Source organism: Tauraco erythrolophus, chromosome 8 (assembly GCF_009769465.1).
Source record: "Tauraco erythrolophus isolate bTauEry1 chromosome 8, bTauEry1.pri, whole genome shotgun sequence".
NCBI classification, from domain to species: domain Eukaryota; kingdom Metazoa; phylum Chordata; class Aves; order Musophagiformes; family Musophagidae; genus Tauraco; species Tauraco erythrolophus.
Window position 1 is genome coordinate 32,001,943 of NC_141472.1, and position 12,823 is coordinate 32,014,765.

Here is a 12,823-nt window from a genome sequence, read left to right on the forward strand (position 1 = left end):
TCACTGCTCCATCATTGCCTCCACATTACTTTCTCCCCAGAAATCCAAAGAGTGTCTCCTTCAAGGCAATGCAGACAACTTTTATTACTGAGCTGGCTCAAGATCTTTATTCCTAGCAAGATTAATTTGTAATTGCTTTAAGCCTAATTAAAATTAAGATCATATTAAAGGTTCACTACCATACTTGATCATTCCAAAGGAGATTATAAATTGAAACAGTGTTGAGGATCATGGATAATGCAGTGCAGAACTGATGTGGCATCATTTTAATCAGTAGTAAAAATTTGTTCTTTGTGCTTTAAATTATTGAACACTGCAACGTTACTAAGTGCAGAATGTGAAACTCATAATTTACTTTAGGAGTATGAGTAGGAGCTAATGTAGTGCAAACAATGAAGGCTGATCACAGATTACCCATTTCCAACTGTACCAGCAGAAAAGCATACTCTTCCCAGTTGATAGCCATCATCCTCTTGTTGGAAACTACTGTCCTGCTCCAGTCTGCCATCTCACCAGTTCATACGAGTGCTCCTCACTCTGCCTCCTCAAAACTAGCGAGATTAGCAAAAATCCATTCTTTCAATTGTTGAAGGCAGCTGAGTTTACCAGCTAGGGGCAAGGGAACACTCGTGCAAGTCACTGAGCTGGCAGGTCAAAAGAGGTGGCAACATCTGGTAGAAAAAGGCTCTAAGTAGCAGCTTCACGGTCTTAAGCTGTCGGAGCAATGAACATTGCAAAATTCCTTTGGAAAGGCCCGACAGTTTGATATGCCCAGGAGTGTGTTACAAGGACATGAGCTGCTAAACAAACAAAAAAGGGTAATTCAGACTCCAAATACAGACCATGATGGTTAAATAAAGAAGGACACTACTTATGGCAGAAGACTAGGAATTAAGAATCCTGAGCCCTACTCTCATACTGCTGCTGACTGCCTGTGTGACTATAAGCCAGGCACTTATAACTGAACTTTCTCAGTAAAACAGGGTTAAAACATCCTTGTAAAGCCCCATGAAACCTCTGGATGGTGTGTGCTCTAAATGCAAGTATCATCATTACAATACTCTGCTGTTAAAGCAAGAAGTTGGGCCAATGTTCCCTGGTGAAGGTTATTCACTATCAAAATATGAGTTCCTCTGGTAGCTCTACACGCTCATTAATCAAATACATTTTATGGAACATACTGGTTTCAGAGTAGACAGGTTGGAGTACTGTTCAAGAAAGTTTGAAAGCAGGTAAATTGGAAGTGATTGCAAGAACTGTGATGGAATTAGGCAGCCGATTGAACTCACTCTCCCAAAGTTTGTGGGTTTTGTACAAAAAAGGCTAGTAAAATAACTGTGAGCAAAGAAAGTTCCCATGCTGAGAAATATATCAAGCCTGAGTGCAGACTGTAAGGGGAGGGAAGTATCACAGTCAGTTTGTTAAGATTTCCCAGTCCTTAATTAGCCAGTTAAATAATTTACTAGAATCTTTAAATTAATATAAAGCTCATATGTGAAGGGTACCTGTCCTGGACTGAGTGTCACCACATGGGCTGTTGTGTTCCTAAACTCAGGAAAGCGTTTCAGATCGGGGTTGGCAACATTGACTTTGCTGAATACGCTGGATTCCTCATAAGGGATCCTGGTGGGATAAAGGAAACTGGTATCACCAGGTGGGAAGAGGTGCCATCTCTTCCTGAAAATAGAGAGAAGATAAAAAATGTATTCAGTGCATGTCAGTTACAGCAAAGAACTAAAGGCAGTAGCAAGGTTTTCAATAAAACATAAATCTGCCTTGCTGTGTGAATCTCCTACGCAGTGAGAACACAGGCAGTGCTTACAGGCTGTCTCCTAAAAGTGTTTTTAAAATATTCCACTTGTTAATTTTTTAACTGAAAAGATTTACAGCTTCTCACCAATTATTTTTAAAAGGCAGATAAAATAAAATTTTAAAAAAAAGCTCTCCCATCTGGTTCTTCCTTCCTCCCTTTTACAGAGCAACACACAGCACTTACAGATGCTCAGAGCATTAAAAATTGCTCTATAAAACAGGGGAAGCAGTTTTGTTAGAGACAACGTACTTTCATTCACTGAATGAATGGCTGCTGTACCACGTTTGTTTTAAAAGGAAGGTATTGTGTGTTTGGAACGGTAACAGAAAGCGGTATGGACGTGATCTTCTGTTTCCTATGGTCACCTGCAGTACTTAGTTGGCTGTTGGTCACAAAACCAACCCTCACTCTTAGTAAAACTCACATTGATGCTTCTATGCCACAGATGGGGCAACGGCATCAGTAAATACTAGAGACATCCATAGACACAAGCATCCTGAAACACTGTATTTTTTGGTGTTATCAGTATCACATGATGAAAATGTGGCTTGTGTGGGGCCCCTGGGGCTACGAACTCACTGGTGTGACTAACTGCCCAGAGGGCGCAGGACGGGGTCATTCTGCTCATGAGGGCACTCATGTTCCAGGTTGCTCTCCATGCACCCAAAGAACCCGGTCTACACTCTGCAGTGCAGGGCCAAGCAGAGCTGAGACACAGACCTCGTCCTCAGGAGCTAATGTCTCTATTTCACTTACATAGAACAGATCAAAGAAAAAAGAATACACTAGAACTGGTGGTGACAGTTTTATAGGTACTATAAATGAAATATCTTAGAAGGTACATATGTTATTTAGAGTTTTATACGGCAGTACTTTAGGTGATGGAAATAACCAGAAAGGAATACACAAAGGGAGAATTTATTACATTTAAGAGGTGCCAGACAATCAGTACAATAATGACCCATGCACTAAGCAATGGAAAAGTAAAGGCAGTTGGACAATTTGTGCAGCTCTCCTCTTTGTTTCAAACTCTAGCAAGATCTTTTCTTTTTGTCCCTCTCCTTTGTACTCAGTTCTTGCTTTTTGCCTACTGCGTCTGGTTGTCAGTTCTAAGTCACAGATCTGAAAATGGGAGAAAAGCAGCCAAATGGCACAAAACCAGAAGAGACAGGAATAGCAGGATAGCCAGAACTGCAGAGATCGGCACAGATGTAAGTGCCATGGCCGCTGACATTTCTCAGTAATTACCAAAGCTACTACTGGGAGCAAGCACAAAAAATAGTTCTCCTGAAACCCAAGCCCTACTGCACCTTTATTTTGCCCTCCAAGCTAGAACCTCTGAAGGGGCAGAGAATAATGAGGTTAGGAGGCTCAAGGGTTAATCCTACAGGCTCAGGACAAAGCAATATTGTGAAGCAAAAAATTAAGAAGCTCGAGGGATGCAAGGAGGAAATTCAAGATAGCAACAAAGGGCTAAGGAGTCATCCCTGGCTTTCCCGCAAAGGCAAATCTATTTAAGTTTAGCATAAGCTTATATTCTGTTACAAAGTCTGTCTTGTTTGTGAGTCTCAAAAGGGAATTTTTCTGCTCTGAAGAAGCACAGGATTCACAAGCTTATGGAAGTTTCAATCTATTTATAGGCTTTGCTCTGAAGAGGAAAACAACTTTCGTCTTTTCGGGCCATGCAAAGGCTTTAGGCTTCTCTTTCCCTGAGAGGAACAAGGATTTTGTTCTACCAGAGGGGGAGGGAGCGTCTCGGGAAGGCAGGCAAAATTGCTACGTGGTGTTGGAACTCTGGCTGGAGTTCAACACCTGAAGGTAGAGATCAAAGAGGCAGGGCAGGTACCAGGTCTGCTAGATTACTGTACTTATTTAGTACACCCAATATTTAGGTGGATCCTTAGAAGATATTTAGGCATGTAAGTCTCATAGTTTTCAATGAGATTTCTGTCTCCTAAATACACTTAAGTGTCTGGGCTTCAATGCATAATGCTTACTGATGCGATCTGCAGTCTGCAGGACTGGCTGCAGCAAAGCGCAGTGCTGAGGGGGCTTCCAGAGCGTCTCTGCTGCACGTTCACCCAAAGATCTCAAAGCATGAATGAAAACCCACCTGAGACCTAAACAGTTACTCTTCTTACAGATAAGGAGATGACAAATTCATTTGCCTCAGGCCTTAGAACCAGTCAGCCTGCAGCACCACCCAGCATAGAGGCCAGCACGCCTGACTTCCAGTCCTGCACCTTAATGACAAGACCACCGTGATTTTAGTGTTCTAGAAAACATCAGAGTAATTAATCACATTAAATCCCACTGGCAAATTACTCCTTCCACTCTATACTATCAAACCTAAAAGATGTATGCAACTTGTTTTGTTACTCTAGCATTAGTCCAGCAATAATAGATAAAAAAAACCCCTCAGGCCAATATGCAAGGAAAGGAGGAAAAACAGAACGGGAAGAAAAGAAAAAAAAAAAAAGACAGCACGCAAACCGGCAGAAAGATATAGCAACAAAGCCACATGCTCCAAAATTAGTTTGGAGCCTCAAGTGTCCCTTTCAACTTTGCTCACAGCTGGCTGCTCCCATTCTGATGTTCCCCTTTTAAATTAATTCCAGCAGGCTATTAGAGGCTCTTGCACAGAGAATATTGTAAAAGTCTAAACTAGTTTATTTCTATTTTGTTTCTGACCTTTTTATTTTTAACTCTTTATCTCCTAATTCCAAATTCCTGAATTCATAACTACCAGAAAGACTAAAAGTTTATTATCAGAACACATAACACACAGATCAGGAAAGATTTTCCTCAAATAGAAGAAAATAAAGTGGTGTTACCTCCGTGACCCAGTTAAACTCCAGCTCCCCGAAGTTCTGCCGTTTCCTATAGAACAGTTCTGAAGCTCTTCAATCACTGAGAGCTCAGAAGTCAGGACCTAGAATTAATACTCAAGTCCCAAACTAACCTTACAGCGTTACACCCTGCATTTGTTTTATGCATATGCTCGTTACCTTCCTTGTACTTGCAACACTAAGTTGCAGCCGTAGGAGTCCAAGTGGCAGGGGGTGTTTGCTCCTTCAGAACCAATCCACAACGTGCTCTCTTTTCCACTTCTTCCAGGAAAACCAAAGTCAGACCACCTTATATCCTACAGCAATGAAAAGGTTATTTACATAAGCAGTTGAACTGAGTCACATCCCACCCTCAGTTCTCCCAAGTCTCTTCTCCCACCACCACTCAGTTGCTCTTTATCCACTGCAGCTGTTACTCCTCAGAGGGGTTCCCACACGCATAGCCTGTGCCCCTTCCTCCAAAATTCTCCCCTCTAGTAGCGTTTCTTCTGCTGACTTTCTTCTTTTTCTGTCTGACTACACAGCCTCCCAGATCTCTGTCTCCAGTTTTCATCCCAGTCTTTCGTATTACTCAAGTTACCCATTTGCTCTACAGAAGGACTGCCCAACCACTCAACGTGGCTTCTTTTCCTTCTTTTCAAACACTTTTTTTTTGACCCTTTCTCCAGTCTTAACCATCCACCCAAGCAGAGGACTGCTTTTGGAAAAATTCTGATATATGGCATTTTTAAAAAAAAAGAATAAAAGGAAGGAAGGAAAAATTTGTATTCCTTTTTTCAAAGCAGTCTGATAATCCATGTGGCATGTTTGCTCTCGCTTTGCTCCTGTCTCAAGTTTCTCCATGTGTTCTGAAAATACAGACTTTAACCCATTGTTATGACTTTACTCCCATGGCATACTGCGTTTTTTTAAGTTCCTTATTATTTAATGGACACATTCTTCTTCTGCCTTTGCAACTGCAGAGACAGTGAACTTAAAACAATTTGATGACATATCAGGAAAGGGCATAACAGGCATGCATCTGTTAGGAACATGATCCTGAAGCTTTCCCATCCGTTGATCCTCCCACAAGCAATCCCTTGGGGATGATGACTGGAACATGGGACAGTGAGGTATGTTTCAGATAGTTCAAGGGTTTTGCCAGATGGCTCTGTATAGCTTGGATAAAGCCTTCCCATCTTTCTATAGCTGACCCTGCACCTGCAGGGCCTGATCTTTTATTTACTGGAAAGCATTTGAAGCATACCTGCCAGAGATACCAGTGCCTTTTGGCTGGAGCCCCAGACTGAGCCTTAGGAAACAGAGATTCAATTCCCAGCTTCCTGATGGTCTCAGGCAAATCACTTCATCTCTGAGCTTTATTTTTCCCATCTTGAAAAGGAAGATAACGGTATTTGTTCCATTTTGGTAAAGCACTTTGGGGTCGTTCACATCACCTAACTTTAGGAACCTAATTTAAGCTTGGCTCCTGCTCCTGCCAAAGCACTCTCAATCAGCCCTTGGAAAAGCCTCTCTCTTTCCACTGTCTATAAAGTGCAAATAGGAGTCTAGCCTCCTAATCTAAGTATGTAAGCTAGCTGCTTGCAGACAGGTGGATGACTATCCCTATTTAAGATCTATGGATGAGGAAAACTACAGCTAGACATTATTATAAGGATGACTTCGCCATGACTCCATATCAGGAAACTCTCAAAATGAGTGATAGCCTTCCCAAAAATTAGGTGTTGCTAAAGATTTTGAATTTCAGTGTTATTGATTTTAAAGATATCATTCGAAAAAAAAATGTAGAGGTGTAATATAAACATTTGTCAAAGGCAGCAAAAAATCAAAAAGAAAAAGTTGCTCCTATAGATTTCAGCAGCCATAAAATTTAAAATCCAATACAACTATTTCAGTGATAAAGTTAAGCGTAACACCATCCCTACACTTTAATCTCACACCTAAATAGTTTTTGTATTTTGTTACAATTTAAGTGGAAAGAAAGCACACATAATCAATATTAGATTTAAAAGAACTTTTTGAAAGTGCTGCAGCTGTACTAAATAGTTGAAGCGATTATGGATAAAATAGTTTTTAACCAACGAACTGAAAAGGAACTGGTTGGATTACTGAAATCTTGTCACAGTGGGTTCCTTTTCTACAATAAAGAGCCACAGCAAGAAGAATTGCAGTAAAAGGTGTTCCAACCATAACAGATGGCACATTACTTGTGAATTATATTTATTTCATTTGCTTCTTATAATGAAGTTAATCTGTACCCGTATGTCACTTTAAAAGGTCTCATTTCTATTTAAACTTCATGCATATATCTTGCTTCTGATTTATATCTCAAATTCTGTAATGAAGTATCAACTGAACAAAAAATGTAAGATGGTAGATACTGCTCATAGATTAGAATAATGGAATCATTACCTTAGCCCACACAACTGTAAATGATAAACAGCGCAATCTAAATTTCAAACAACTTCTAAATGGCCCTATTAATCACTATAAATAACAGTGTAGTTGGCCTTCTTTTCCCCTTCAAGTCACCTTACGTAAATCTAAATAAAATCTAAAAAGAAAAAAGGGGTTATCATCAAATTCACACAAGAATGGAGGAGAATTTCCACGAAGAATTCTTTTGGCTGGTATAAATTGTGTAGCAGTATTTCAAAAGCAGTATGAGTCTGGAACTGATGGATGCATTTCACTCCCATGCCTGTGAAACTGGCAGATGACATACACCATATTTGCTTGCATAACACCATCGATTTTTTCCTTCCCAGATTCTGCTTTTAAAAAAATCTACGGCATAACCATTACGTGTGTCTATTCTAAAATTGCAGTACAATCTGTTGCTTGTTATAGGTCAGGTGACGAGGTTGCGGCATGACACCTGCACACAAATGCAATTCCTGGAGCCTCAATTTTGTTCTTGAATGGGGCAAGGGGAAGAAGGAGGTAAGAAAATGGTTTCTTTCAAGTGTATTTTTATTGACTGAACGAAGCAGCAGGCTATTGAGGTCTCCTGAGCTGCTATTACCTTATGCCATAAAACACAGGAAAATGCCGTCTGTTGCGGCAGAAAGAGAGAAGACCAGGGCAGGACCACAGATAGAGGAAGTCACTCAAAGATATGAGGGAGCCTGAAACATCCCTGGAGCTCCCAACTTACTTCAAACCACACGACCCAGTATCAGTCATGCAGCCCAAGTGAAATGATCCTGGTTGTGTTTCAGTGTGCCAAGGAAGGGAGAGGAGAAAGAAAGGTAAGATGGTCTCCGTGCCCAAACCTTACCCTCCCACTCACAGAACGAGAGGAAAGGAGACAGTGTGAAAAAAGACCGAACACTGAAAAACACTGATTTCACTGGTATGAAGGAATAAAATACATATAAGGAGCAAGGGAAATGCTTTCTGATGAAATAATTAATTTGAATGGGCTTATCAGTTCTTACTCCCTGTCATCCTGGTGATATAGTGTTTGCAGGGAATTATGATTCCATGTTCGCATTTGAAAGTGTAGAAATGAATAAGGTTTCATTTCCTAGTCTTTCTTTTCATCTTTTGAAAAAATACGCCTTTTGTACCGCTATCCTTAATTTTGCCCTTTTACAGTTTGCAAAGAGAAACAGCGAGAATGTAGATGAACCAGTACATTGAAATAGCAGATAGACATGGAGAAAGTAAAAGAAAATACCCCAGCGGGGTGTCCTAATACCTGCATTTAGAAATTGCTAGAGATTATGCACTTCCATGGACAGGTTACTTCATGTGTTTTACTGCCTCCACAGACAATCGAGTATAATAATCCCGCAGACTCAGAATCTCTCCTCCTTGCAAACAGTTAACCTAAACATATTAAGGGAAGGAACTGTGCTACTTGAGAAAATGAGCCACAAGGCAAAACACAGAGTGAAATCATGTTACAGCCTCGTTGCTACAAGTGAATCCATGGCACCAAATCCTCTCTCCTGGGTGGAGCTGTTAATTTGGGTACCGTTTGGGTACAAGGTAGGTCTGGGGCAGCAGCAGGGTCTTGAGTTTGCGACACGCCAGGCCTGCTGGCTGCCTGTCATCTCCACACCCTATTCTCACCTCACGTCTCTACCTTCAGCAGAGGTGCAGGGAACGTGTTCAGCTGCAGAGGTCACACACATGACTCGGTGCTCCTCAAGCCTGTCCGGTCACAAAATGATGCTGGGCTAAACAGGAAGGGAGTGCTGCCAACCTGGTAGTTGTTTTTGTCACTTGTGGTGGTGTTTTTAAGCACGTAAGGAGACACAGAATTTTAGTTGGCTGCCACTTGGTACTAGTTCTCCGTTAGCCTGAGAGTCAATAGCTTTTATTTCAAAATTTTAAAATAAATGGCCAAAAGAGTAGAGAGGGGGATAGCAGTAAGAGTTTCAGAAGCTACAACAGATAATTTGCTACAATTAAACTAGAATGAGATAATATTAATGCTTTACCTGGAAAATTTCTGGCTTGTCTTCAAATATCCTGGCAATGTATTTGTAGTCAGCATACGCCCAATATTTGGAGTACTCGTAACGACTGAAGGGTCCAGAGAGACAAGAAGGCTGCCCACAACTCCAAGCCAAAAACTCTTCAAGTGTAGCCTCCACATAGCTACATCTGGTTTCAAACTGGGGAACTAGAGCAACAAAAGAAAAGCCAAATGTTACATGAGCACTGAGCACAGAACAGTAAATATAATACCTAGTTTCTCTCTCAGCTCTGCTTAAATGCAACATGAGATACAAAGTGGGACTAGGTGGCCTGACTCTGGTCAATAAAATGGTTCTCATCACCTAGCTCATAACTAAAGTCTGAGACTACTGCTTTTTCATTAAATTTTAAGTGAATGGCCATCACTTTGAACTTGCTGTGAGATAAAAGCACACCAATAGTGCAAGGCACCCTTAAGCACAGTAACTCAATAATATGCCCCAGTTCCCTAAACAGCTGAGAGCCTGGCCTTTGCTTCACCTCCCTACCTAAGTGTGAGCTGCAAATGTGCACACAAGTATTTGCGTACCCTTTATTTTGTCTCCATGGATTCATGTAGATGGACATGTCCATCTCTCCTTTTCCCACTTAAAGCGATAAGCAAATCAGCACAGTAATGGACAGGAAGCAAATTACGGAGCCACACGTGTGCCAAGGATCCATCTAAAATGCCGTGTGTCCTTATTTTTTGTTTGGGACTGACAAAAGCATATCGTGGCGTTCCTTGGCAGACATGAAAGTATTTACCAGCAGTGTTTTGCTCCCATCCTGCTTTGGCCAGGCTGACTGATACAGCCTTTCAGCTCAAGGTCAGGTCACTTGGACAGCCTACAAGACAACCCACATCACAGCATACTTTACTTCTGGTTAATCAGAGATCTTCATTTCCCACAGCCGCTAATTGTGCCAGCTTCAAAGAGACTTATCCAATGTTAAGAAAAAATATCACTCACTTTACTATAACTACTACTGAGAAAAAATTACTGCAGCCCATGTGAATGACAATGACAGAGCTGCAATTTAACCTCCTGTAACTTGCACAGAGCTGCTCAGAAATGGGATCCTTTCACTGTTGTGCAGCAGCGGCAGCAGCTCTTCATTCTTTACTGCTCTCATTTTGTTATCGCAGCAATTCCCATAGAGGCTCGTACATTTGTTCTTATTCCTTTTGGGCGGGAGAACAGCTTTTACAAACCTTTACCACTATCATTTTGCCATTTTCGATTGTAGTAGCCTAGGTAGTGGTTTTCCTTCCCTTCACTATCAAATTCATTAACTAAAAATGTTAGAAAAGCCCCACTATTTAGCAATCCATAACCTGGGTCTGTGCAGTAGAAGGGCTCCCTACGTAAGAGCTGCATACAAGACACACAAGCCACTTGCAATAACCAACCCCCCCTATATCTGATTCCGTGTCTGACGCAGTCCCATGCCCTCTCCTGACACCCAGTCATGAATGCAATGCACATCATTTTACTAAAAGGTGGCCTGATGGAAAAATTAGATAAAAGGACTACTGAAGGTGGCTCAATATCTGTATTATTTTGATGAGAACAAAGTGCTCAGGACCCTGCCTATTTTCCAAGATAAGTCAGGAGCAAGTGTTTTAAAGGCAAGAAATATGCTCTTTCTACCTCACAGTGTATTTCAATCTGAGCTTCATTTTAAAAATCCCAACTATGAAAGACAAGACTATCTTCTAGGATATGGTCTCCTCAGGGCAGTGCTCTTGGTTTAATTTATAACTTTTTCAGTACCAAGGTGTGAGTGCTTATGGAAAAATAAACAGTAGTAAAACATGTATTTGGGCAATCTAGAGAGATTATTTAGATGGATTTGTAGTCTGCAACTAGGCTGAAAATGTTACCAATGGGTAGCTAAAAGCAAGAACATTATTAAACGGTTTGCTAATACTTAATGACTAAAAGCTGAAGGTGTTTTGTAATTGATAAATTGTAGATTAAGCCATGTAAATCTAAAGTAAACTACCAGTGCTGTTTTCTGACAAGGTACCTGGAGGCATGACAGTGCTCCGCTTTCCCATCTAATGCCACAGACTGAAACTGGAGGGAGGGAAGAAGTGCTGGTGGAGGAAGCAGCTCCCCTCCTTAGTTAAACGCTGGTCCTGACAGACACGAAATTCTGTTCTACTCAGAAAAACAATCTTTGCAATTAATATTAAGGGAAATGTAGAAAAAATAAGAGCCTTAGAAAATATCCTAAAGCTCGAGTAAGAATGCAAGTGAAATGTCTCCTCCATTTCTTTAAACTTAACAGAAAACCAAATGTCTATTCACAGCTGCTAGGGAATTAAAATTATTTAAATGAATAATCTAAGCAAGGAATAACCATTTAATACTATAACAAAGCACAGGCACACTCACAAACCAAAAAACTGACCATCTATATCCAACTCCAATAAACACCTCAAATCTCAGCTTCATGCAACATTTTTTCAGCCTACAGTATTTGTACTGTATTTTAAGCTTCCTATTCAGCTACTGAGTGTATAGCTACCTTTGCAGTCCTTCTCTGAATCAAACCTCAGAGGCTCGAATTCTTTTCCTGTCCTTCGTGGTAAAACCTCTTGGGCAGACGTCCAAGTTGCAGCCCTTGTCTATCCAACCGCATATCTGACAGCATCAGCTCTATCCAGCATCTAAGAGAAATTTCCTCCAGAGATCTTGTGACTCATAACTGGTCAGCATGACAACCTCTTGTTCTCTCCAGCTTCTTCACAGTAAAGTCACTGTTTATTCATTTTACTACACAACCAGGGAAAATGGTCAAAATCAGAAGCATCTGCATACAGAAGTAAGTTTTGTGAAAGCTTTCTTCTTCCTTTGCCGTTGCTGGTGTGCTCCAGGTAGCTATCAGATAGAGGGACTACAATGCTGCATTTTCTCTGCCAGAAACTCAGCTTCTGTAGCTGCTGCTCACCCTTTATCCCACTTCAGAAAAAGAAATCTTTTAGTGTGGCTGGAACTAGATGGGTAGGGATTTCCTGATTAATAACAGCTTCATTTTCTTGTAATGAATGCTGGTACTCTCTCCGGAGGTATCTTATCTCTGTCAACGTTTAATCCTCTGATTGTATTTTTTCACCTCTTATGGATACATACTGTTTAACTTGTGTAATCAGACAGAATACTATTAAACACACAAACTTTGGTAGGTACAAATAATTCATACAAATAATACTGCTAGCTCTCATGTTTTGGCATGTTCCAAACGTGCCTTCCGCATCCATATGCCTCAGGAAGTTCCAAACTAGCAAGAAAAGCAAATATAACATCCAAGCAACTCCCACCAAGTTGCCCCATTTGCAGTTCTCACTTTTGCTATTAAGGAATCTTCAGTTTGGGAACCCCTACTTAGGCTGCAGATGTGGCACTAAAGAAAGATAGGAAGTCATCATAGTAAGAGGTCTCAAATAATTTCAGATCTTCCAGATGAACCTCATGGCTTAAATAATCTCAGAAACTCTGAAGCAGCCATTTCAGAGTGACATCAAAATATACCTACATGCAAGAGAAAGTTTCTTTCTTGTACATGTTTCCGACTCAGTGGCAGGAGTGGTCCTGTCTAGTCTTAAGGCAATTAATCTATTGCAAACATAGGAGGAATATTCAGGGAGATCAGTACAATTTTAGTTGTATTCTCCTGTTGC

The 12,823-nt window shown here is 40.8% G+C and overlaps 1 protein-coding gene across 1 annotated transcript in view; it reads right to left on the reverse strand.

The window, feature by feature from the left end:
* Positions 1-12,823, reverse strand: part of HSPBAP1 (HSPB1 associated protein 1) — a 37,575-nt gene that overhangs the window by 9,748 nt on the left and 15,004 nt on the right. Inside the window, exons 3-5 of the mRNA XM_086616163.1 lie at positions 9,114-9,298; positions 4,822-4,958; positions 1,506-1,677 (exon numbers count right to left, since the gene is read on the reverse strand). Coding sequence (XP_086472289.1) covers positions 1,506-1,677; positions 4,822-4,958; positions 9,114-9,298 — 494 coding nt within the window. The remainder of the gene's footprint in view (positions 1-1,505; positions 1,678-4,821; positions 4,959-9,113; positions 9,299-12,823) is intronic.